The sequence below is a fragment of the Melanotaenia boesemani genome, chromosome 2, assembly GCF_017639745.1.
Source record: "Melanotaenia boesemani isolate fMelBoe1 chromosome 2, fMelBoe1.pri, whole genome shotgun sequence".
Lineage (NCBI taxonomy): Eukaryota > Metazoa > Chordata > Actinopteri > Atheriniformes > Melanotaeniidae > Melanotaenia > Melanotaenia boesemani.
In genome coordinates, this window is record NC_055683.1 from 5,434,763 (window position 1) to 5,461,565 (window position 26,803).

The following is a 26,803-nucleotide window of genomic DNA, read 5'->3' on the forward strand; positions in this document are numbered from 1 at the left end:
TCTGAATCAACAAAGGTTTTTATTGTGAATCATTCTTCAACAAAATCAAACATCAAGAGAGATTATCATATTTTTTTTGCATTTATAACAGATCTGATAACAAAAGGTGCCAAGAGTGAGAGCTTGGCTTAGTTCAACAGAGAAAACCAGAGGTTAAACCATTATTATGTATTAAATGGCGATAGAAATGCTAGCATTGTAATGGGAGAAATTCCAGTGTGGCTGTTCCAGATACAGACTAAGAGAGGACAACCTGTGGTAACATAAAATCCCAGCCGAGGTGGGTCAGGTGGGTTTTCTCTAACCTGACTCCTAACCATGGGGTTATTTTAATGGATGTTGCTGAGTGCTAACAGGCTGATAAAGAACATTAAGAAGTTTCCCCAACTTTCTCTACATCACACCAGGTAAGCCATCATCTGTCCCTCCTGTCTGAACTACACAGTGAAAATTTGTTAAAAAGCATCGCTCTCCAGAGTGCTTCACCACGCATCCGCTCAGTTCTGGTCCCCTCCTGGTCTATGGCTGTGAAGCGCCTCCGTATTTGGAACTCAGCTTGGTGATGAGGGCCATGATTTTAGGGTTATGCTGATACTTGGAGATGTTGGCTGGGTTCTGTGCCACATCCTGGAAGGCAGCCATCACATCAGGGTCCTGAGTTTGATAAAGAACACCATTTTTACTGACAGTGTACAACATTGTCAACTCTATTAAAAGCTGTTGAAATGATTTCACCGAGAGGGCCTTCTGGGTGAACAGAAACCTTAATGAATTTTCAGACTAATGAAGTTTCAAGTACATTTTTCTACAAATATAACCCCATCTCTGTACCACAATCACATGGTCTGTGGGGACACTCAAAATGTTAAAACATGTTTATTTTTTTCTTCTGTCCCTTAAAAATATCTGCAAACACATGAAGCAGAAGGGATGAGAAGGGTTGAGGAAGTCACCTTCATGGCGTTGAGGAGCTCAGGATCCTTAAAGAGCTCAGCGAGACCGGGCATTCCAGGAGGGGCTCCACCTGGGAATCCAGCAGGGCCTGCGGAGTAACAATAAGACACTGTCAACAGCAGCAGAACAAATGTGCAATAAAGGAGCAATTATACCCAACTGCACAGAAACATGCTATTAGATTTGTCAGAGTGGGAGTGGACTATCAAAACCAAGGAATTGTGCAAACAACTTAAAAAGATTGACTTGTGATTCTTAGTGACACAAAATGATGCTATAATAATCACCCGTTCTTCTGATTTAGGATGTAGCGCTACAGGTGATGACTATAATGATTTCTGTTTGAATTAAGTTACATGCCGTCTCCTACCTGGGAAGAATCCTCCTCCAAACTGCCGTGCTTCCTCTTCCTGTTACATGATAAAAGGACATTTTTCTAAAACCTTTCAAGAAAATACGATTGTTTTTAGGACTGAAATTAAAATCCTCAAAATAACTCACCCTCTGAGCGCGTGCATGTTCCTCTCTGGCTTTTTTTACCCGCTCTTGTTTCTCCCTAATCTCTTTCTCTTCCCTCTTGCGCTCGTACTTGCGTCTGTGTTCAATGATTTTGTTAGCCTGGATAAAGAAAATAAAAAATCAGTTACAAATTAGCTCGACAGAAAAAAAAAAGTGTCTGTTATTTCTACCTTTGGCTGGACCTCCTTCAGCAATGCACTGGCATCCTCATCATAGTCCAGTTTACAGGCTGTTGCCAGGTCTTTGGCTGCCTCCTCCCAGCGACCGAGCAGCCTGCAGCATAGGACACACAGAATAATGATAGATTACTAACCTGAAAGCACAATAAGCATTACTTATGCTTATTACTTACAAACAGCTTAAAATCTATGGCAAATTTAGGCTATGTCCACACGGCACCAAAGCCGTGAAACTTGGCAAAAACTAGAAGAAATGCTTCAACATCCCCATGAAACTGCTGTAGTACATACTACAAGGCTGTGGGGGGCGCTATGATGATTAAAGGGTAACACTCCAGAGCTAGAACAAGACATAGCGCACACACAGATAATGACATTCTGCTTGCTCTGCTGTTGATGGTACAGCAGTGCAGCACGGTGCATGTTGGTGCTAACGCTGTACACGAGCCAGGACTGTCTGGAGCAGCACCACAACACAGTTGGTTACCGACGCCACACTGACATCATATCCTCTAGTGGTGCAGTTACGCTGTCCTCACAGTACCACAGACGGTAGAGGTCTCTAACCTATCCACCTTGGTACCTGGTTTCAGACAGGACAGGTTTCATGGAGGCTAATCCTTGCTTTCATGGGGATGAAATGAGGATTGCTAAAATACTTTTGCGGTTTTACTGCAATTCGGCGTCGAGGGGACGGCCCCTTACACTGAATGTCCTGATAATATATTATATTCCATTATTTGGTGCACAGACGAGATAGCAGCATGGTAAAAGACAGTGGCATACAGTAATCAAAGAAAATATAGATTTTACAGATTTTATGTTTTTAATGTAAGACTTTAAGGTCTCATCGTACTCTGGTTAATTTGCAGATGCAAGTTGGAGTTGAAGTTACACAGAGACCACAAAATCTAAAAGTTCAAGGCTTTGGTGCAAGCCTTTCACCTTTTAGCTCCATCTGTGTCATTCATGTCCATTTCTGCTACACATCAGATCTCAGACTATGGTTGCCTTAAATTTGAAAAAACAATGGCCGTTCTACATCCTTCTCCTGCTAGACCTTCTCATTGCCAGTTGGGTCTAAAATGCCTGCGTCACTCATATTAAATACAAATACATCTATCATTTAACACCTCCCATGATGCTCCATATTGGGTCAATGCACATAGTACAACACACATTAATTCAGACTTCAAAAAGGGCAAAAATGATGTTCTAGGACTTAGTAATCCATTTAAACTCATCAATACATTCATGTTTACTTAGCTTAATACGCGACAGCATAAGTGCATTACTCAAAAGATTAAAGATTCAAAATTAATTCTCACAGCTCCACGTTTCAAAGTCTGAGTGAAGAAAAACAGAAGATTTGCATAAAGACATGTAATTTGTGAGACAGCAGTTATTTAACATTTAAAGGCCAAAAATGGAGTTTGACAGTTTTTTTTTAATGTTGTCCTTTTAGTATAACTAGGACAAGTCTAAAATCATAATTCCACGACAGGAAAGGCATTTTGTTAGCAAATGCCGACCTAATACCTAAAATACTGAATGTTATAAATAAGCTTTCTACAATATATTAGCCTTGTGCTAGAAACTGGCTAGCTAACCGTTTTTTTACATCATTGCTAGCTAAATAAATTAAAAAATACATCTTCCCTGGCCCAATTCCCAGAATTTGGCAACCTTGGGCTGTGTACATGAATTACAGTGGAACCGTGAGAACAAGACAAACTGGTTTCATTCAGTGAAGAATGAAGCTAAAATGCAGCAGCTTGGAAAACAACTTCACCACATCCAGCTCAGAATCAGCGTTACGTCCAGTGGAGTAAAGGGTGAAATTAACCAACTTGTGCTGCAGTTGTTACGACTGTATGACCATGTATTGGAATTACACACTTTGGCCACTGTGGAGGTTTAAAGGCTGCTCACATACTCTGAAGGGGTTGGGGTGGGAGGTGTGGGGTGATCAGGGGGCAGAGAGTGGGCGGGTCGGGATGCACAGGCAGAAATGATTGACAGACAGCAGCTCAGCTCACTGGCAAGATGCAAAGCGAGATTCACGAAGCAGCTACGCTACAGAGCGTCTTTGAGGTGGAAGACTTTTCCCCTCCTGAATCTCCTCAGCTACACATGAACCGTATCAGTCTGAGCCGTTAGCGCTGTTACGCTGGCCTGTCAGCAGCTCCAGCAGACTCACGGCAGGTTGTGGCAGCTGCAGGAAATGCCGCTGTACGTTGCTGCTGCCACGATTTGAGCTGCTGTCTGTCACCGGATGAGGATCAGCAGGTAAAGAATAAAGTCCGGTGTTACTTTTACCCCCTCAGAAGCACAAATCTGTCCCATTGTAGGATTATTTCATCAGAAACTCTGTGAAAGAAAAGTCTGAAACTAGTAAATCTACACCAGATAACTTCAGTTCCCTTCATATGCGTTGGTGGGCGTTTTCTACGCCTGCAAGGCAAAGACCCGTCTGTTTCTATCTGGAGGGAGGGGCTGTGGGGTTTTTAAAATTTTATCATGACGTAGAGACGGCTCTATATCACAAAAAACATAACCTGGTTTTACACTGTATGAGCTATTTTTTACCCACAAAATCCCATTTTTAAAATAAATAAAAAAATACTAATTTATCAACAGTATGTGATTTTCATAAAAGTATTTTTAAGTATTTCTGTTGTTTACAGCTTAAAAAAAAAACAAAAAAAAACAACAACACAGTTTTGGGTGCACTACCCCTTTAATGTTTAGTTGTGACATCCGTAGCTGACAGACTATTTTTCTTCCATTCTGAGGTTAAATTTTATTTCTTCGATGATTGTTTTTATCATTAGTATTTGGCCAGACGATTAATATCAGCTACAGTTTGTCTGCAACGTGACAAACAAATGTACGAAATGTCAGCAAAGCATCGGGTTGCATGTGTTTACATTCAGTGTTTGGTTATGTTGCAGGTGTAAATGTTGATTTTACCTCTTGGCCACACAGAAGAGCAAATAGGACAAGTTCAGCAGAAGATTTCTTTTACCTGTGAGCTTTTCCCCTCCACTTATAGGGCTGCGCTGAGTCTGGGTTGATGCTGATGGCTCTGTCACAGTCTCTAATGGCTGCATTAGGTTTCTGCATCTTTATGAAGACGCTAACAAAACAAAGAGGACAACCAGTTATGGTCAGATTTATCTGAAACAGAAACTGTCATCAGTGTAGTCTGAATCTTTTTCCATCCAGCACTCTCACCTTGCCCTCTTTGCGTAAAGGATGGCTACACGGGGGTTCAGCTTGATGGCTTCAGTGAAAAGATCCAGAGCTTTCTGCAGATCACCTGCACAAGGAAAAAAATGGAAAAGTTTTAGGGACTATAAATCTGTTGCAGGTTTGCTCATTCTTCTGATTAAGGCATCAATACAAGATCTGCATGCGCTGTTCACTTTAAACACAATAACCCACCGTCTCCCAGAGCATTAATAGCCTCTATCTTCTTCTCATTGGCTTGATCCATCATCTCTTCTGTGACCTGATGAAAGTTAAGACTCACATTCAAACTATTCTGTCTAGAACTCATTTCTCTCATCCTCAAAGCATTTAATCTTACACTTCCAAGGAAGAGAACAGGGTTAATATTTGAGTAAACAAATAAAGGAAAATTTATACCTCGGCGGTGTCAAACTCGCCCATTTCCTGCGGCTCGTCTGTGTCTGGTTCAATCACCCCATCGTTGTCAATTTCTGGAAGACAGAACACAAACCAAACATAATAAGGCATGTCAGTGATTGGACACGATTACTCAGGAGCATAAGGTGTGAGACTACAAATGTCATCACATGAACCAAAGTCTTGAAATTCCTTCCCTCCCATATATAAATACAGAATATTTATTATAAAACTCACATATTATAAACATATAAATAAATGAGTGAGGTAAGGGCCTTTTGATTAATAAGTGCACGGACGTATCCTTCACTGAGGAAACCTTTACGACTGAAAACAAAGCCTTGAGCTATAGGTGTCCAGATAGTAGGTAGGTAAGTAAAAAAATACATACTTTACTTTTTGAATATTAAATAAGTAGTCTATAAACCATGTTATCAGTGCTCATATCCCCAGTGTGAAGCTGCCAACCGGGAATTCTCTAACCTGCTGTAGGAGCCATTATTTTTATTTATTGTTTGGTTCAGGTGGTGGTGTTAGTTTCTGTTTGGGATGGCACAGGTGATATATATCCCCCTCGACCATTGGTGGCGGTGTTGGAGTGCATATAGGCATGGAAGTGACAGGGCATGGTGTGCTCAGGTAACGGGAGGTTGCTCGGTTTTTACCGCTCCTTAACGCTTTTCCACGCGGCTTCCACCATACCTCCTCCTGTCATGACTGGGAGCACACCCCAAACTTACCTTTCGGTCTGGACATTGGTTTAATGAAGAAGACCTGGATCCCCCGCACCCAGAGCGACTAAAAAGATAGGACCAGACAGTCGCTACACCTGCTTTGATGTCAAAATAACTATGAAGGGTCACATGGTGGTTAAATGTTTCTTGGCTTGGACCAGAAAACTTCCCAGCAGTTGCCTGACAATAAGTCCTGGCTAAGAAACATTGGTTTAGTTATTTCACCCATAAATGCTCTTTTTTGTTCTTCTAACTTTTGCTACAGTTATTTATGCATCCAGAAGTACCAGTAATCTTTAGTGGTGCTGGTAATGCCTCAGACAAAAGCCAGCTTTCCTCCCATTTTCAGTGTTTTTACTAAGCTGAGCTAAACAGCTACCTCCAGAGTTAAACTAATCTCTGCAAGAAGCCAGCTGTAAGATTTCTGAAAATCTAGACCTTTAGGCAGTACGTTGCAACCACTACTGTCTGAAGAAGATGTCAAATGCAATAAAAATATTTTATGTAAAAAGAAAAACAACCAAATTTTTAAAACTTGGATTTCTATCAGAGATAATCATATGTATGACATTTCTATGTGCATGTCAAAACGTGACCGGACCCCAGATCTGTGATTAAAGAAATGCAGTATTGGGACTGAAATTGACTTTCAGTACCTATTTCACTCTCCTCGCTCTCTGACAGGACAGGAGCCTCAGGCTCTGGAGGTGATGCTGCTGTTGGGGAAGGACCACAAGGACAGCCACCCTAAAAGTCAGAAAGCACACTCAGTCACATATTGGATCTTATTTTGTACAAGGCAGCTTTTCTCTTAAAAACAAAAATAAGAAAACTATTAAGCTTGGCTTAGGAACAATATTTGCATGTCACCTGGCATGAGTCCTTGTTCTTGGCTGGGGGAGGGATTGTTGCACCCATCCTGCAAGATAAAATAATTAAGTGAGTTATACTATTACCCACTTTACTGCCACTTCCTGGTTCCTAAATCACCACTTCATATATTTTTAGGATCAGGATCCTGCACATGCATCAACCCGGTTGTCTTGGCCACATGTTCAACTATCAAATAAGTATAAAGAGTAAAAAAAAAAACTACAAGCTATATAAGTGCTGTACAACTCTAAATGTAAGCAATCTGAACAGTATCTGTTATAAGTCATTAATCATCAGGCCAATAAAAAGCCAGAAAGTTCCATTTTATGTCTTCAAATCACCTCTCAAACTAACAGTTTAATAACATTTACCATCAAAGTAAAAAGTAATACTAAGGAAGGACCTGAATAGACAATTACTGGGCGACTTAAAAGGAGGAAAACATTTAGGTCTATACAAAACCACAGTTCTAACCTTTGAATGAGAGTTCAGCGTGTACTGATCTTTACACTAAGACAAAATAAGAAAAAATGGTTTCATATGTAAAGTCGTAGATAAATATACAGCTTGTTTAGCAGGAAGAATTTACATATTAGAGCATTCAGTATGTTTGTCACTAGCTAAGAAAATGTATTACTTTTGTATTACTCCTCTTCCACTAAATGCTGAACCCAGCTTTAAAGTATTGCCATAATCCACAGATCTTCTGCTCCTTTATGAAATACATAAACACGGCTGTCTCAGTCTTTTCAGACTATTATCGTGATTAATTTAATTTTCCTACATAATTAACTCAGCCTGTGTCCCACTTAACTATTTAATTCCCACGATTCCAATAATGTTTGTGGAAAAATGTTCTGGTCTCCAAAGGAGGCTGATAATCTCTAATTGTTTAAATTAATTGTGTCCCAATAACACTACAAATACACACACGCGTATACATTCGCACACATACACAAACAGTATGGCTCTGGTTGGTACTGCAAGGTGGGCGGGACAGAGCACGTGGTGAGCCTGCACCTTGTTTAGAAATGGAAGTAATTACATGACAATGCAAGATAAATAAATACATTACTGTGAGTTTTTTCGTCCCAACAACAACAAGAAACAGGGAGCTGACAGGCACGAGCAGTAGTTTTAGGTATACTGACTCAAGCAGCCAAGTGCGGAAGAAGCTCATCTCTGGAAGATGCAGGATCCCTGGATTGGACTCGCACATCTTTACGAAGCCCTTCAGCTCTGTCACTTTTCGTGGGTCCATGCTGGTGTGTCACGTCCAGCACACGGCGCGCTGCAAGTGGAGGAGAAACCAACAACTTAGCTGAGCTAGCCTTTGTTTATGTGCTTAGCTGCTAACGTTAATGCAAGTAATGCTAACGCTCAGGGATTGACTCAGCGTGCGCTAAGCGCTCACTTGGTCTATTTCACAATTTGCATGAATCAAATAATGTCTCCATTGGCTGGTACCAAATATATACCAGGCAAACTAGTTTCAAGGATTAATTCAATTCTCAAAAGACAGAAGTTTCTGGAAATATTAATCAATCCGCGACGCGCTGACGCATGATTTCGTGGTTAGCTTGCTACATTACCAATGTTTCGTAATAAAAATAAATCATATACATGTCTTCAAACAATTAAAGCTAATGCACCTGTTTAACAGTTCAAGGGTAAAAAAGAAAAACGACGCAGATGAAGGCAGCAATCGAGTTTGTCGCCACTGTAATGCTTCACTGGAAGTGGCGTCGCTCCACTGTTTCATTCAGGCGACTCGCTAGACAGACCGAGAGCTCGTGGGTAAGCTAAGCCCTCAATCCGGTGTGTCAGGCAGCATTTAGAGCTTTTTTTTTTTTTTAATGGGAGGTATTTTCTTGTAATACGGAAGAGTATTAGGGCCATTTAAGAAATAAAAAATTGAATTGTGAGAAAAAAAATAGTCCGAATTCCGACCTTTTTCCTCAGAGTTCTGACTTTGAACTCAGAATCCAGAAATCTCAGAATTGAGGTTAAAGTCAGAATTCTGACTTTTTTCAGATTTTTTTTTTGTTCAGTGGCTCTAATACTTATCTGTATTATAAAAACAAGCTGTCTAGCACATAATTAGAAGACCTATATTATGCTTTTTTCATTTTTGTTATTGGCAATATACATTATGTCACAAATAATCAAACTAATTAATGATTGCATTGAACATACTGTATTGTATGCACTTAAATGCATTTAAATATATATATATATATATATATATATATATATATATATATATATATATATGTAAGCCCTTAACTGAGTCATGTCTATGGAATGGTCCCAGAATCTTACTCAGTTGACTGTACCCAGCAAACCTCGTCCTGTATGATCCCAACTATTGGTACTGGTGATCGGGTGAAATCTCATCCCAGTGTGTCTCCCCCGATCGTGATGATTAGGTGAGACATTCTCGGTGTTGTATTTTCTGTTTTGGTCCCTTGGTTATTACCCAAACGACACAACCAGAGATGAGTAGGTCAGTAATTTGATGAGTGTCGGTCCTATGGCTCCTTTTCCCATCACTATTGAGCAACAATCTTAGATTCTTTAACTCGTCCATCTGGGATTGTGTCCTACTATCCACCTGAGGGGATAATGTCAACTTGTTTCATCAAACAATCATGGCCTCACTATCAGAGGTGCAGGTTGGCCTTCCAGAGGCATAACACTTGACTTCAAACCTCTCAAATGAGCACAGAGAGCCCTCCTGTGTTTGTAGCAGAAGGTCAGTGTCCTACAAAAAAGGCAGAGCTTTGAGCTCTAGTGAAATATTTAAAACATTTTTAGGGGGTTTGTATGAAGCATATGAGTAAGCAGTGTCTTACCTTGAGTAAACAGAGGTCAGAGCATTCTTAGTTTGGAAAATCAGGGAATAATTCGTAGCTACAAATCGGACCCACAGTGAAGGAAATCTCACCAGCTCATATCACAAACATTCTGTAGCAGCTTGGGAAATGCTAAATACATCACTTTTGCATCATACAGCTGTTTACTTTCTTACAATTTTCTTAAGCTGAGAACATCCATGTTGCTTTGTGTCATTGCTAACTATCCATTCTCTTATTAGCTGAGCCCATCATATGGTGTTGGATTTTACACATGAATCCCTGTTTGGTTTTACTTTTGCAGAGATTAAAAAGTGATTTTGCTTTCCATACTTTTCACAAATTTTTACTGTTTGTAATCAGTGTTATTCCCAGGATCTTTTAAATCACAGCTGATCAAATTAATAATCACATAAAAACTCTGCATGATAACTCTATAATAGACTGAGACAACTCTGCTGTCATATGGACAGATACAGGAAATCTGACATCACACTGTTTAATAATTCACCTCTGGCAGACAGGAAAGCCTGGATGATGAACTTCACCTGCAGCATTTAACATTTGGTTTCAACTGCTGTTTATATTCATTACTATTTTTTATCTGATTCTATTTTGGGGTTTGCTTTACATTTCTTTGTTTTTGCACATCTGGCCAGTTCACCTGTACAGTTCTTAAACTTTTACACTTTATGGATGGTTTTATATATTATTTTATTATACTTTTTATCTTGTTGATTCGTATAATTAGTATTTTATCTATCTATCTATCTATCTATCTATCTATCTATCTATCTATCTATCTATCTATCTATCGATTAAATAATTAAATACTATCAATCTACTTAAATAAATAGGTGAATAAATAATTAAATAAAACACGTTTTTTTAAGTAATACTGAAATAAGGATCCATTTTTTCAGATATATCTATTGTTACTTTCGCTTTAAATGAAAACAACAGCCTGAATGTTACTTGGACATAATTTGATTGAAGTCTAAAATCTTTACTTGATGAGTCCCTGAAAACGTTCAACAACAGCAGCAAAAACACAGTTAAAACAAATAAATAATCCACAGGTTAGCAAAAGGGGATGAGAGTAAGTCTTGCCTGACAAACCAAACTCGGGGCAGGAAATTCCACCAATGAACGTGGCTAGCTAAGCTGTGAGCTAGCTAATGTAACTGTCAACCAGGGGAGCCGTAAAACTTATGTAAGAACATTTTAACGTTGGTAAACTACAACAACGTGTCTTTACTGTCTACATGTATATGGCTACTTGCTAATTTGCTGAGTGTAACTCTTTGTGTCGGCAGCGGGACGACATGCTGTGAATAATCGGCGTCCTCCAGCTGAAGCAACAATGCTGAGATCTGCTGTCAAGGTGCTTCCACGGCGGAGCTGGAGTGGAGGTGGGAAATATTAAACTGTATTCACTATACTCTATATCTAATCACTAAATCCACATTCAAATATATTTAACGTTCTCATGTCCACCTGCAACTGTTGGTCTTTACAATTCATTAGTCTTTAAAATACTTTGTTAAAACTCTTTAATCAAACTGATGAGACTTTGAATTTCACATCAGATTTCAAGTTCTTATACTGTGTACTTATATACAAATATTGTACTTTGTCACTTTACTTTAGCTATTCTCAATATAAACTACGAAAAAAAAATTAGATATATTTTAGGGACTTTCGGGGGAAATTCATGAAAACTGTAAAAAGTTCATTGAAGTACATTGTCTGTAAAAAGAGCATTTAAGTGGAAGCTTACAACCCTCAACATGACCACTGCTAATTCCAAAGGTTTTCTACTGGATTTGGGTCTAGAGAAAGTAGGCCACTCCTTTTGAGATACCCCAGCCTCCAGCAGTCTTTCCCTAATGATGCAGCCTCCATGAGCTGGAGAATTTGTCATCCATGAAGATGAGATCAGGCCTGTGTTGCTAATGCAGATGCAGAGGGCCAGCGACTGGTTTAAGGATGTTATTCAGGCAGTATTGACTTGTCATAAGGTTTAGGACAGTTCTGTATTGACTGTTGACTAGACACACCTGCCCCTTACAAGATGATGTCTGTGCCTTGTGGTGTGGTCAGAAAACCTTGTAGGTTGTCTTGCATGTTGATGTAAGCAGTTTCAAGTGGTCTGACGTGACACTCGGACTCGTCTCACTTACCTTAAACGTGCAAGGAGCTGAGTGGCATTCACCATCTGGTTCCACAGCGCACCTTTCACAATGAAGCAATCCTGAAAACATCCTGTTTTCTCCCTGATCCTTCTGACACACAAGTCAAGTCATGCACACTTACACCAAAGCAACATTTGATAAACATTTTCTTCTTTAAAACATAATTAACTGGTATTTCAATTAAAAGTAAAGAATCTTTTAAGGAATTATTTTAGGTGTGGAAAGTCTTCAGTCTGTGTTTTTTTAATGTTTGTAGGATACACCTGGTGCTCGTGCAGATGCATTTCTGTCAAACCAGGAGGTTTGAAGCTAAAAACGGTTCCACCGCGCTACCTTGGTCAGCCCAGTCCTTTCACTCACCCTCATCTCATCAAACATGGTGAAGTACTCTTCATGACTGAGTGCAGACATGTTTAGTCTTGTCCATAACATACCTCAAAGCTTATTCTTTACGACGTTTGGTTTTTCTTCCCTCTCTCCTAATCAGGTGAGGTGACCCCAGGCATAAGTCAGACCGAGTACGAGCTCCGTAGGCACAAGTTGGCTTCTTTGATCGAGGCTCAAGCAGAAAGGCTGGGGCCGTCCGCCGCCTCTAGCAACCACGTGGTCATCGTCTTGTCCCATCCGACACGCTACATGACCAATGACATCCCATACCCCTTCCACCAGAATCAGGTGAAATCTAGTTTTCTTCAGCTTTAGGAAAATTAAGTTGTTTTTTTTTTTATTATTATGCCTGCTGATCCCAAGTGGAACAGAACTGCACTAATTAACCGAGAGCTAAATGTTCTCCAGGATTTCCTCTACCTCAGTGGGTTCTTAGAACCTGACAGTGCCTTGGTTCTTTATGGAAGGGGTCGACCAGACCAGGCCATATTGTTTGTCCCTCGCAGAGATCCAGGGAGGGAACTGTGGGATGGACCTCGGTCAGGAAAGGACGGGGCTGCCGCTTTGACTGGGATAGAGAGGGTTCATAGCACAGAGGAACTGGGTCTTCTATTAAAGAGCCTTAAAGGTGAGTAAATAGGAATGTGTGGACACAATTCCAGCACAAAGATCTCATGATGATAAAAGATGCAGATTTGATGTATAATATCACTCAAAAGAAAATAATTGAATAGGTTTAGTTTTTGTTGGCTGGGATTGTGGAAAAAAAGTTTTCTAAAATGCTACAACTTTCCAGCATATTTGTTCTAAAATTAATGATTTATTTAATGTTTTTTTTAGCCATATTACATATAACATTATTACCTTGAATCAATCAGTACTTCAACATACAATCAGCTTCTTTAATCTATCAGATGTTTGCAGTTTGTGTTTAATAACAGAAATCAGTGGATAATCAGGTGATTAAATTGACAGAAGGGAGAGAAGTAACGACCACCTTTAATTATTGAAATTTGACCTGAGCTTCACTCGCTGCTCCTCTGCTCGTCCCTTCAGGCACTCAGCTGTGGTACGACTGTTCTCAGCCTTCCCACCCTCTGCTCCACAAGACCCACGTGCTCCCTGTGCTCGAAGCAGGCCTGACCCCACGCTCCATCAGACCCCTTGTGCACTCTCTCAGGGCTCTCAAAAGCTCAGCAGAGGTGGCGCTAATGCAGGAAGCAGGTCGGATCTCATCACAGGTGTGTCAGTGTCTACATGTACCCGCCGTGTGGTATGTTACTCTCTCCAGCGTTCTCATAGAGTTTAAAAAAGACTCATTTTACCAATTCTTTCGCTGAAATCTGAAGTTTTTGTTTTTCAGGCGTTTAGGAGGACGATGGCTCTGTCTCAGGGAGATGTGGACGAAGCTGTGCTGTTTGCGAAGGTAATGTTAGTATTTGATAACCTTTGTGGGTTTTTACTGTGACTTTTCGCGTTGGGTGGGTGGGGGGGTGTTGATTGGTCAAATTTCCGACCAATCACACGGATTGTTCTCAGATGCTGCACGAGAAAAAAGTTCTGCTTGGCCGATGTGTCGAGAAAAAGCTGCAAGCACTCCCAAACCAGGCTAAATAAATTCAATTTTTTTGGTGAGTAACATGCAAATCTAAGTCGGTAAAAATAATCGAGTTTCTCCATCACTGTTTTGCTTCCTGCAGAGATAATTAATGATGCTTTCACACTCACTCGTTATACAAAAAGTCTTTGCCCACAAATCAGGCTGTCCCCAAATGTTTTCTGGGGCCTTGAAAAAAATACTTAATGACTTAAAAAACAGTCGAAAAATTAGACGTATCAAAAGTCACAGCATAAATGTCCTGAATGAGCTGGGCCACTACTCTTCAGGTTTTAGGTGCTTCCTTGCTTCAACACATCTTATCAAATTAAAAAGATCCAACGGCTTGTTGTCATGTTTCGAACAGTGAGCCATTAATTAAAATCAAAGTCGACATGTGGGAGAAACATTGGAAGGATGAATGGGTGGGGGAAGGTAGACAAAGCAAGAAAAGATGGATGGTTGAGAGAAGGGAGAAAGGATAAATGAATGTGGAGGGTGAGAATGGATGAATGAGGACAGGGTGGGGTTGAGAGAATGAGACAAACAGAGAGTGAAGCAGGTTTAAGAAGCCTCACCAGGGGATCAGAGGTGTGGTGGAGGCATGGCTATAACAGGTTGAGTGCAGACAATTTTCGTTCTAAAGCTTCAACTTTTTCTTTTTTTTTTGCCATAGTAAGTTAAAATACAACCAAGTTTCACCAAAAAAGAAATAAAAAGACCTTTTAAAATATAAACTCATTTTTTCCAGTTTGACTTTGAGAATCGGATCCATGGTGCCAACTTCCTGGCCTACCCCCCCGTGGTTGCTGGAGGGAATCGAGCTAACACTCTGCACTACATAAATAACAACCAGATCATCAAGGTAATCACTAAGTTTGAGGTGCATTAAGCACTTTTCTCATCTTAAGAACAAATTCACAAGAAATAAAGCTTCAAGTATTCATTGTACACGTTTTTTCCCCCTCACTGTGTCCATCATCAGGACGGTGAAATGGTCCTGCTTGATGGTGGTTGTGAGTATTTTGGTTACGTCAGTGACATTACTCGGACGTGGCCTGTTAACGGAAGGTAAGTATGACAGAAGAGTCTCAGGATTTAAAGCTGAGCCCATAGGACACCTCCAGAACCATGCTTATCCATAAACACTTGCCAACACACAGCAGGCCTATTGCCTTGAACTATGCGCTTGTCCTATTACGTTAATCTAATAAAGGTGGCAGAATCACAAAACTCTTATTTCATTCCTTCTCCTACTCGAATCAAAGATGTTGCATCACATATTTGAGCATGAGCTACTGAATTCCTCATCTTCTAGTTTATTTAATCATTATAAGCGCTGCAAATGTGGAAAAAATAAGCTTTTTGTTTTTTTTATACTCTAAGGTTTAACCAAGATTTAACAGATTTGGTGACATATTAGTCCAGATGTTTTATAAAAAGTTCAGTTAATCACGAAACTCACTGTAGATTATCACATTTGCAAAATGAAAAGAAATCTCATGTGATTTTGTGTTTGACTTCTTTTTGTGCTAATGGTCTCCTGCTCTCACCTTCCCCATGGCAGATTCAGTCCTGCTCAGGCTGAGTTGTACGAGGCCGTCCTGGAGGTTCAGCGCTCCTGTGTGTCGCTGTGCTCCCCGGGGGTCAGTCTGGATCACATCTACAGTACCATGCTGGCTCTGTTGGGACGGCAGCTCAAGCGGCTCGGCGTTCTCAAGGCCGGAACCAGCGATGCTGATGCACTGAAGGTAATAATCAGCTGGCTGCTTTTCCATTTGTCTTCAGTCCCTGTACCTGGCCATTTTCAAAAGAATGTTTTTATATTAGTGCTGAGCAACGATTAAAATTTTTAATCGCGATTAATCGCATGACATGCTGCGATTAATCGCGATTAATTGCATCGTTATGTGCAAAATGTCTCTTTCCTTTAAAAGAAGGCCTACAGCTATAAAAAGAAAATGCAGTAAATTTTGGTTTACTAACACGACATCAGGGGTCTCCAACCTGCAACTCTGGAGCTGCAAGTGTCTGTCTGGACCTTCCACAATGCCTCTAAATACGTGGCTAAAATATTTTTTTTAAATCTATCTTTCTTGTTATTAGGTTGGAAACCAGGGACTTTTTTTTCTTTTAAAGCATTTTCCACAAATATCTACATCCCTTAGAGGAAAGTCTGTCTATCCTCTTTTTTTTTTTTTTTTTTAATTTATTTTTTTATTGGAAACAGTGACAGACAGGCATAACAGTCATTACAAATTTGTAAAATATTTCTGCCAGCATTCCCCCCCCAAAAAAGAGAGTAAATGTTTTAGTCTTGAAAAAAAAAAAAAAAAAAAAAAAAAAAACCCCACCCAATAGAACCACTCCCAGATATACAAAATGGTTTAAAGAATTAAGCAAAAACAAGAATACAGTTCTAAAGGGCATCTATGGATGAAGGCTGGTGAACCAGTTGGGCCGTTGTCATGGCAACCTGTGTGTGGATACTGTCCAGCATTTGTCCAAGACAGATTAGTTAACCAAAATTACTACTTTAACCAAATCCATAGTTGGTCAATATGTGATATGTTGAAAGGAGTTTGCAAACTGATAACTAGGAAATGTTGAGATTCCAGAATGTGAGGGGGTCTCAGGCAGGGTTTTAAATTTGCTTAAATATTTAAAAATTGGGCCCCAGACAGTGAAAAATTTATCTTTAGATCCTCTGAGTGAGTATTTTATTTTCTCTAACTGTATGTGCTGCATCAGATCTGAAATCCACATGGATGCTTTTGGAGCATTTTTTGATTTCCATTGCATCAAAATTCTTCTCCTTGCAATTAATGTTACAAAAGCAAATATGTCTCTGTGGCTTTTCTTAATTGGGGGATGGTTTTGGCCTATAATACCAAAAATGGCCGCCACTGCATCACAATGGAAGTTAACGTTGAGTGCCTCTGAAAATATTCTGAAGACAATAGACCAATAATTCACCAAGGCAGGGCACGACCAGAACATGTGGGTTAAATTGGCTGGACTTTTTTGACATCGGTCACAATTCGGATCTAAGTTGGGATATATCCTTGCGAGCCTTGCTTTTGAGAAATGGACTCTATGCAAAACTTTAAACTGTATTATATTCAGTTTAGCACAAGACGTGCTGTTGTTGACTCTTTGTAAGGCGGCATTCCACATATCCTCATCTATTTCATATCCGAGCTCCTCCTCCCAACCTGTTTTTATTTTCACAAGACTAGTATTATCAAGAGCTGATATATGGCTCTTTAACTTGGACACAAGTCTTTTCGAGTTGACCGCCAGTTCTAGCACCTCGTCTAGCATCGACATTGGAGGCATGTTTGGAAAGTTTGGGTTGTGCTGATGAAGGAAATGACAAACTTGAAGGTACCGAAAAAAGCTGGACTGAGGAAGAGCAAATTTACGTGAAAGGTCAGTGAAGCTTGCAAATACACCATGAAAGTACATATCCTTAAACCTAATAATCCCTTGGTTTTGCCAGAGAGTAAATGCAGGGTCCACCTGAGCTGGGGGGAAAGAGGTGATTATTACGTATAGGGCTAATGTTAAGTAATTGTTTAAATCCATAAGCCTGCCTGAATTGAAACCATATTTTTAAAGTGTTTACAACAACTGGATTATGCGTAACATACTGTGAGAAAGAACAAGGCAGGTTAGAACCTACCAAGGCCGCAAGTGTTGTTGATTTACATGAAGACGCCTCAAGGCGAATCCAATTAGAACCTGGTGCCTGCAGCCAAAACATAGTTCTTTGAATATTAACAGCCCAATAATAGTGGCGTAAGTTTGGGAGTCCCAAGCCTCCCTGATGTTTAGGTCTCTGTAATAGCTCTAAGCGCAGTCTGGGGCTCCTACCACTCCAGATGAATGAGGTAAAGGTTCTTTCTACTAATTTGAAGAAGGATTTGGGGATATAGAGGGGGATACACTGAAACAAATAAAGAAATTTCGGAAGTATAGTCATTGTAATACAGTTTACTTTGCCTGCAAGGGACAAGTTGAGTGTTCTCCAGTTCCTAAGATCTATTTTAGTCTTATTAAGTAGGGGAAGGAAGTTTGCATGATATAGACTTTCCATATTTCTTGTGATACTAATACCTAAGTATTTGAAACCATTTCTAGACATCTGGAATGGCAGGGCATTGTCAGGTAACTGAAGAGCTAAGTCATTAACAGGGTAGCACTGACTTTTACCTAAATTTAGTTTATATCCAGAAATAGTCCCGAATGTTTGTAGAACATCTAAAATATGGGGTATACATAAAATGGGGTCAGAAACGTACAATAATAGGTCATCTGCATATAACGATACTTTAAGCTCTTCTCCTCCCCTATTAATTCCTTTAAGTAGGGCTGATGATTTGAGAATGATGGATAAAGGTTCTATAGCCAATATAAATAAAAGAGGACTGATTGGGCAACCCTGACGGGTTCCTCTGGACAGTTGGAAATACTGAGACCGTTTCCCATTTGTAATCACTGAGGCCATGGGGGAAGTGTACAAGAGCCTGATCCATGAGGTAAAATTTGGACCAAAACCAAACGTTTTTAGGCACTTAAATAAATATCCCCACTCAATCCTATCAAAGGCTTTTTCTGCGTCCAGCGAGATGACCACTTCAGGCACCACGCCGGACGCAGGGGAGTGAATAGCATTCAGAAGACAACGTATATTGGCAAATGGCTGACGTCCAGATACAAATCCAGTCTGATCAGTTGAAATCACATCATGCATCGCTGGGTCCAGACGGCAGGCTAGAATTTTGGCTAAAATCTTTACATCACAATTTAGCAAGGAGATAGGGCGGTATGAGCCACATTCAGTATTATCTTTACCAGGTTTCAGTAGAAGGAAGATCGCAGCCTCAGTCAGCGTTCTTGGAAGTGAACTTCGGGAAAAAGAGTCATTGAACATGTCCAGTAGAATTTTGGACAGCTGGTTGGAAAATCTTTTAAAGAACTCCATGGGGTAGCCATCAGGGCCAGGTGCCTTACCACTCTGCATTGCTGATATGGCATCGACAACCTCCTTCAGTTGCAGTGGACGTTCAGTCTCAGTCCTGTGATTGTCAGTGATAGATGGAGCAACAAAACCACTAAAAAGATGTTCCAGGTCGCTATTATCATTTTTTGTTTCTGATTTATAAAGGTTTGAGTAAAATGATGAGAATGTTTCATTTATTTCATCTGGGTCAATTGTTAGATTGCCATTCAATGACCTAATTTGGGGAATCTGTTGACCGGCTGTGTGACGCTTAAGTTGGTGTGCGAGGAGACGGCCTGCCCTATCTCCATGCTCATAAAGATGACCTCGCGAATTCAGCAGTAAACGTTCTGTCTTAGCAGTAGATAACAAATTATATTTAGTCTGAAGGTCCAGCTTTTTTTTATAAAGTTCAGGAGAGGGAGCATTTGCATATAAGGTATCTATTTCACTTATTGATTTAATAAGCTGATCTTGTTCAAGTTTCTGCAATTTATTAAGTCTAGCAGTGTATGAGATAATTTCCCCTCTGATCACGACTTTCAGTGTTTCCCAAAGCAGTGATGGGGAAACATCTTTTTTATTAAATTCTACACATTCACTAATTTTTTTGGAAAGGAAGTCACAAAAGTCCTTATCAGCTAGTAATGTTTTGTCCAATTTCCAGGGGGGGTGTATTTTGTTGTTTAAGGAAGGCACAAGATCTAGAAGTACAGGAGAATGATCTGATTCTATTATAGTTGAATACTCAACATTTGATACCAAGTGAAGGAGAGATCTATCAATAAAAAAATAATCTATTCTACTATATGAATGGTGTACTGGGGAGAAAAAAGAAAAGGACTGGCCTTGTGGATATAGAGTACGCCACGGATCGATACCCCCTATTTGTTCCATAAATGCCGACAGCGATCGAGCCATTCTTGATGTTTTGGTAGAATTAGGATTTGACCGATCCCGTATCGGATCAATTACACAGTTTAAATCACCTCCAAAGATTAGTTTATGGGAGTTTAAGTCCGGTATTAACGATGTTATTTTCTTCATGAATGAATCATCATCCCAGTTAGGGGCGTATACATTAACCAAAACCACTGGGTCATTGTAGAGAAGCCCAGAGACCATAATGAAGCGACCGTCAGGGTCTGAAACAATGGCGTTAGCACCGAATTGGACTTTTTTATGTACCAATATGGCAGAACCGCGCGTCTTAGAATTTAAATTTGAATGAAAAACCTGACCAACCCAAGCTCTTCTGAGTCTGATCTGATCTTTAACTTGCAAATGGGTTTCTTGAAGGAATGCAATTTCACATTTCAAGGATTTGAGGTGATTAAAAATTCGTGCTCTCTTTACAGGACCGTTTAGCCCCCTCACATTCCAGCTAATAAATCTCACGTTGGCTTTCCTTTCACCCGTTCTTTGGTCCATACTTTGTGGAAAAATGTAGTGATAGGAGTAACATAGGACCTGGTATGTTTGCCGTTATGACAGTGGCCTTTTTGTAAAGTCGTTTTGTAAAGTGCAGAAATCCACGGGAGTACCCACCCAAAACCTTGTTCTAAAACCCAAGCACAAACTGTGCTAAAAACAAAATGCCTATACTTGAACCTCGAACTGTAACAAGCTGCAGGCTTAACACCGTTCACAAGAACTTCTAGCGAAACTTCTTCCATACTGATCTAACCAAGAGGGCTCCCAGAAATGTGCTGAATGACCCTCTATACAAAAGGGATATGTAATCATAAAACACTAAAGAAACTATACAGCATTGAATAGGTAAAATGTCCAAGTGGTCAAGAATACTTAGGGAGACAGGGAGGAAAAATAAAACATACAACCACAACATCAAAAGAGAAGGTAAATAACAAATTAAATAAATAATAGGTAAGTAATAAAAGAGGAAACTGTTGTAACATTATACAGATGAAATCTAAATCCAAATTAACATAACCTACTCCCTGTAGCCATAATGTAAACAGTGAGGCCATATGCTCAACAGGAGTCCACCCATGTATATCAGTCAAAACTCCCCATTATGAATGGATTATGCAGTTCAGGATAACATACAGTCATACCTCCGTCATTCACTGAACTTCTGATCGTAGAACTTTTTAGCTTCTTCGGGCGAGTCAAGTGTAAAGACATCTCCTCCATAGGACACACGCAGCCGGGCTGGGTACAGCTGTTGAAACCGGACATTTTTCTGGTACAGCGCTCGTTTGACGTCGTTAAATGCAGCCCGTTTTTTGGCGAGCGCCGTGCTCAGATCTTGATAAATCCTCACCGAAGCTCCTTTGTACATAAGCTCGTGGCTCCTGGCCCAGCGCAGAACAGCCTCTTTCTGCTGGAATTTCGAAAAGCAGACCAGGAACGCGCGAGGGGTTTTCCTCTGGTTAGATTTTGTATTCGGGGTTCTGTGAGCCCTCTCAAGCTCAGGCGGCGCGGTGAACACGTCGGGACCCATCATCTGCATCAGAGCGTCTCCTATGAACTTCAGCGGATCCCTACCCTCCTCGCTTCCCTCTGGAATATTCAGTATGCGGAGATTGGCTCGGCGTGAACGGTTCTCCAGGTCATCAAGGCGATCTAGCAGAAGCTTATTCTGATTTTTGAGCTCAGTTATTGTAGACTCCGCCACCGTCAAGCGTTCGAAGTTATCCCCGGCTGTGGACTCCACAGAGGTAAGGCGCCTTTGGAACGAATTCACCGTGGTTTGCAAGGTGTCCAATGAGGCTTGTAATGGCTTAATGGATTCTTGGATTAAGGAGGAGACGTCCTCCTTTAATGAAGCTCTCTGTTTTGTCAATTCCGCAGTCAATTGATCCAAAGTTATGGACGCTGTTAAGGTGCTTTGTCCCGATAGAGATTCTGGAGGATTGTTGCTAGCTGCGAACGATGCTAGCTTGCTGCAAGCTGACGTGGCGGCGCGAGTAGCTGGGGTTTGCATGCCGTGGGCCTGTTTAGCACTCTTGGAGTTGCTCATACTTGTTGGAGAAAACTGAAAAAAAAAAAAAAAAAAAAACTTGGCTTTCGCAAAAGAGACGATTACGTTGAGTTCCTATGGGTTGGATGGGGTCAAATTTGAGTTTGAGTCGAAGAAAAACGGGAGCCCTCTCACATGCGTCCTCGCTCTACATTGCCGCCGGAAGTTCCTGTCTATCCTCTTTTTATAAAGGTTTTATGTGTTTCCTTTATTTTTAAACCTTAAAAATTGAAATAAAAAATGTGGTTCTTAAAAAATTACAAACATTCTATGGTGGCTCTTTATTAAAAATATATATTAAGTTGCCATTTTGAAAAGTCTCATAACATTTGCGTCTCTAAAGTAGTTTTATTTAGCTGGCTGAGGGAAAAATGGCTCTTTAGATTGGAAAGGTTGCACTAAACACATAAACAGGTTTAGCAGCAGTTTTCTCTTTAAACAGCAACAGTTAAAATATTTCTTCATATATATTTATAAAATCACATATTTATTACAAAGAAGGATGAAATGTTCAGGATTTATTAACTAAAAGGTAAAAAGTCAGCAGGATGGATTTAAAGCTGTGAAGCTGCTTCCTTCTAAACACAGAAGGAACAATATGTGATGAATATCAGCATCAGGTGAACAGACAGAAAGCAGGATGAGAATCTCACAGCTTCTAGATGGTGAGGAGAGAGAAATATTCACAATATGCACAATAACTTCCATCCATGCACCTTCAGTGTTTCATTATCCAGATTTCTGGCCTATAAATTCTATAAACTTCATTTTTTGTTTGACTGCACCTGCAGCCTCCACTACCGGGAGTTAAGGGGTTAACATCTCGTTCCGGGTGTAACGTCAGGTCTGTAGATGTAACTATAAACATGTGTGGTATCCACAGAAAGTCCAGAATCTCAGCTACCAGCTCAGTAAAACCATTTCTGTCACCAACAAACACAGTTAAGACAACAAATAATTTAAGAGCAGCTACACAAAGTCCGAAAAATATGTAAACACAAATGATGTCTCCCCGTGTCCACCCCACGGCATGAACACGAACAAACGGCTCCTCTACTGAAAGCTCACATCTCACAGATTCCACAGCTGGAAGTTTCATCTCACTACGACCAAGATTCACCAAACCAGAGGAAGAAGAAGACCCGATTTATGCTGCAAGTTTGTAAAAGTCAGAAAGCATGTCTTACCTTTGCTGTCTTGCATAAATTAAAACCGTATTTATTAAAAAAATGATAGATAAAAAGTTTCTCGTCCAAACATCACGATGTTCTGTCCATCTGCATGTATTTTGACAAAGAGAAACGTCCGTTCTTCTTCTTTGTTAAGCTCCAGACAGAAAATGTGTCTTCATTTTAATAAACCCACTCTCTCCTGATCAGATGCATCGCTGCAGCAGGGAAGAGAGACACGGACTCCATGTTTCTGTCATCAAAGCCAGCGGCCAGAAAAAAAAAAAAAAATTAACGGCGTTAATTAAGCGTTGCATTAACGCGCGATTAACGCGTCAACGTGCCCAGAACTAATATATATATATATATATATATATATATATATATATATGTGTGTGTGTATATATATATATATATATATAATATATAATATATTTATTTATTTATTTAAGTTTTTTAAGTCAGGTAACACTGACCTATAAAAAAAAGACAGCTAACTCAAGGGATGGACCAGCTACGTGTCTACAATATAGCAGACAAACTTGACCTTTAACGCTTTTGTAAGTGTATCTTTAGGCCAGGGAAGTCCAGTTTTGGTCCTCAAGGTTCACTGTCCTTCAGGTTTTAGACGTTTCCTGCTTCAACACACCTGAACTCAGGTTAATGTGCCATTAACAGGCTTTGGCAGAACTTGACAAGCAGTTGAAGAGATGCATTAAATCTGAATCCAACATTGTCCGACGTTGTCTGATGTCAGTATCATTGTCATTTGTTCAGTGTTGTTCTTCCGACATTGGACGTTCCTACTTTAGGAATTTTGTAATTAGCAGTTTGGTATGAGTAGGACAGCATGATTTGACAGACAAAATAGTAGTTTTGATTCTCCATGAACGTATAGCTGTAAACTTGGCATATCTCAGCATGGTGAAGTGTTTCCTAAAACATCTGAAGAAACAGGACAAGTTGAAGAGAAAAGAAGTGTCAGACTAAAAAGAAAATAAAAATCTCCAGCACATGAACAGTCTCTGAAAGTGATTTCTTTTAGTATTAGGGGGAAAAAACTCCAGCAAAGACCCAACACAGGCTCTAAAAGATGTATCTGGACCTTCAGTTGATCCAGCTACTGTTCACTGAAGCCTCTTCAGAAATGGTCTCCATGGAAAGGAGTCATTCTTAAGGAAGTGAAACAGGGAGAAAAGGCTGAAATATGCTAATTGACCCAAGAACTGGACTAAAAATCAGTGTCTGTGAGTCTCATGGAGTGTGAATCCTCCCCGGAGTCCAAACCTCAAAATTACTGAAACAGTGGGAGATCATCTTGACAAAGAACAGAACAAAAAGCAGAAAACATCCAATGAAGACCTTTGGAAAGTTGTTCAAGAAGCCTGGAGAGTATTCCTGAAGACTACTTAGAGAAATTACAAGAAAGCCCATCTCATATGCTTTCTTTTCCATTCATGTTTGCACATTTAAATAAATGGCTTCACCTCTTTCCAACTTTCCTGAAAAGATATAAAACGATGTGTGAGGCGTTGACATGGTGCTGTATATGAAGAAGCAGTACTTGGCTTATAGATCTCTCTGATGGTGAAGCTCATCTTTTGCAACAGGCCAACAAGCTTCCACTTCGCATCTTCTTTTTTCTACTCATTCATAGCTGCCACAGTTGAGTGGTAGAAACCTAAGTGTTCTCCTAAAGATGAACACATAACTGTAAATTTATTAATGTCTAGCTTTCCATTGGGTGTTGTAGACATCAAGTTAAATTCAACCATTTATCCAATATTTTCATTCTGTGTATAAACGAGCTCTTCTCGTTATGGCCATTATGACTGATTTGAATTGGTTGGAAAAGAGAATGGAAGCTGCTGTTGACAGAAAGAAGGAGAAAGTATAAGAGAAGACGGCTTTAAGTATACTTTTTTTGTATGTTCTTAATTTTGAATATCTCAGGCTGCAAGGCGTTACTGCCCCCACCATGTTGGCCATTACCTGGGTATGGATGTTCACGACACTCCTGAATTATCCCGCTCGCAACCTCTTCAGCCAGGAATGGCCATCACCATAGAACCAGGTAGCAGAAAAAAAAATAAGGATGCAAACATCCAAATTAAAGCACTCATTGAAACTATACTTTTTGTCATGCTATGGTCCCATTAGTTGTCCAATCTTTCTCTTTTTACTGTCACAGGATTATACATCTGTGAGGACAACGATCAGGCGCCAGAGCATTTCCGTGGACTCGGCGTCAGGATTGAGGATGACGTGGTGATCCGAGACAAGGGAGGACCCCTGATTCTCTCCTGCGACACGCCAAAGACCATCGCTGATGTGGAGAAGGCCTGTGCCATGAGATAACACAGGGAGGAAAGATAAGAGGCCATATGAGCCAGATCATTGAAGGCTGCAGTACTTTTTAGTCGTTGCCAAGGTGATTTGTCATCAAGCTCAGAGCCCAGGTGCATGAAAGGTGGAAGCACGCTGCAAGACTTTTAGTCTAAACAAGCCTGCAACTGTTTGGTCTTAAAGATCATAGACTTTACTGACCATTATAGTCTCTTCATTAAACTGGATCGTTGTGAACTAAATGCACAAGAACATCAACAAATTTCGAGCCAAACAAGAAAAAAAAATGGCTCCAAGGATGTTTGAGAAGGTCTTGTGCTTGGTAAAGGCAGATTCAGTCCAATGGTGCTGTCAGTGAGCCAAATCTGAAGCTCAACATCAAAGGAAAACAAAAAATCCAGTTATTCAATTTAACTGTGACAAAAGTGTTTTTATTACTCTGAATCTGTTTTCTCCACATCTTGTACTTTTCAGTTACCACCGTCATGGCGTTGTTTGGTGTCTTCTAAAGAAAATTCACACCAAAGCTGATATTTTTTCCCTCTGTTTCCTCTTCAAAATGCAGAAAGTGAAATCAGTGTACTGTTGCATTTAAATGTGGTATTATGCGATCACCATGTTGATGCAGGGAAAGAGGAACATGTCCAAAATGGCAACTCAAGATCAACATAGAAGGATATTAACTTAAGTTTTTTTTAAATATATCTGAATTTAAATGGAGTTTGAGATGTTGTGTATGTGTGGTTGAATTCTGCTTAAGCTACCAACAAATGTGATTTCTGTTAAAGAAAACTGTGTTTATGTTTATTAAAACGACCCAAAATCTTATTTCATAACTACTAAGTGTGAATGCTTTATGTCAGGTTATTTATAAGAGAAAATATATTGTTGAAACATTCACAATAACGCTGCTTATCTTCTCTCTGTTTAACGGGATGGATTCATTTTCCCTCTGTTACAACTTTGAAATAGAGACTCTAGGGTTGTTTTTGTCACAGTACATTTCATTCATTATTTTAGCCACTACAGTCATTTCCCCTGGATTTTAAAGCTTTTAATGCCTGACCCAGGAAATAAAAAGAAAACTCTTAATTTCTTTGAATCTGTGGTCCTTATTTAAATATATATGTACTATTTATTATCCTGTGAAAAGGGTAATGCAATAGGTTTATGGATAAAAATATGATACATAGGTATTAAAATGAGTCCTTAATTGAAGTCAAGTAACAACACAAAAGGGGTGGTCAAGCAAATGGAGAAGGCACAGCCACCCCATCCAAAATTCTCTAAACCCACCTCTGACAGCAAAGTTTAACTGGTAACAGGTCAGCAACAAAATATATAAAGTAAAGA

General features: G+C 39.9%; 2 protein-coding genes across 4 annotated transcripts; one reads left to right on the forward strand and one right to left on the reverse strand.

Moving 5' to 3' along the window:
* On the reverse strand, positions 1-8,703 carry st13 (ST13 Hsp70 interacting protein). The gene is made up of 13 exons (XM_042008519.1): positions 8,563-8,703; positions 8,062-8,201; positions 6,908-6,956; positions 6,694-6,784; positions 5,304-5,377; positions 5,100-5,166; positions 4,890-4,974; positions 4,681-4,791; positions 1,644-1,746; positions 1,456-1,572; positions 1,325-1,364; positions 954-1,042; positions 1-654 (listed from the first exon to the last, which is right to left on the reverse strand). The coding sequence occupies exons 2-13, from the start codon at positions 8,169-8,171 to the stop codon at positions 520-522; spliced, it is 1,071 nt and encodes a 356-aa protein (XP_041864453.1). The 5' UTR covers positions 8,172-8,201; positions 8,563-8,703; the 3' UTR covers positions 1-519.
* On the forward strand, positions 8,235-26,540 carry xpnpep3 (X-prolyl aminopeptidase 3, mitochondrial). 3 transcript variants are annotated; one of them, XM_042008090.1, is made up of 12 exons: positions 8,235-8,277; positions 11,082-11,177; positions 12,217-12,339; positions 12,448-12,635; positions 12,756-12,975; positions 13,404-13,588; positions 13,711-13,773; positions 14,696-14,809; positions 14,930-15,015; positions 15,512-15,695; positions 25,058-25,178; positions 25,296-26,540. In XM_042008090.1, exons 1-12 carry the CDS (start codon positions 8,250-8,252, stop codon positions 25,460-25,462), a joined length of 1,575 nt encoding a protein of 524 aa, XP_041864024.1. In that variant the 5' UTR covers positions 8,235-8,249; the 3' UTR covers positions 25,463-26,540. The 3 variants fall into 3 exon arrangements, with proteins under 3 accessions (XP_041864024.1, XP_041864043.1, XP_041864034.1); XM_042008109.1 differs by lacking the exon at positions 8,235-8,277 and adding an exon at positions 8,579-8,707; XM_042008100.1 differs by lacking the exon at positions 8,235-8,277 and adding an exon at positions 10,709-10,978.
* The last annotated feature ends 263 nt before the right edge of the window (positions 26,541-26,803 follow it).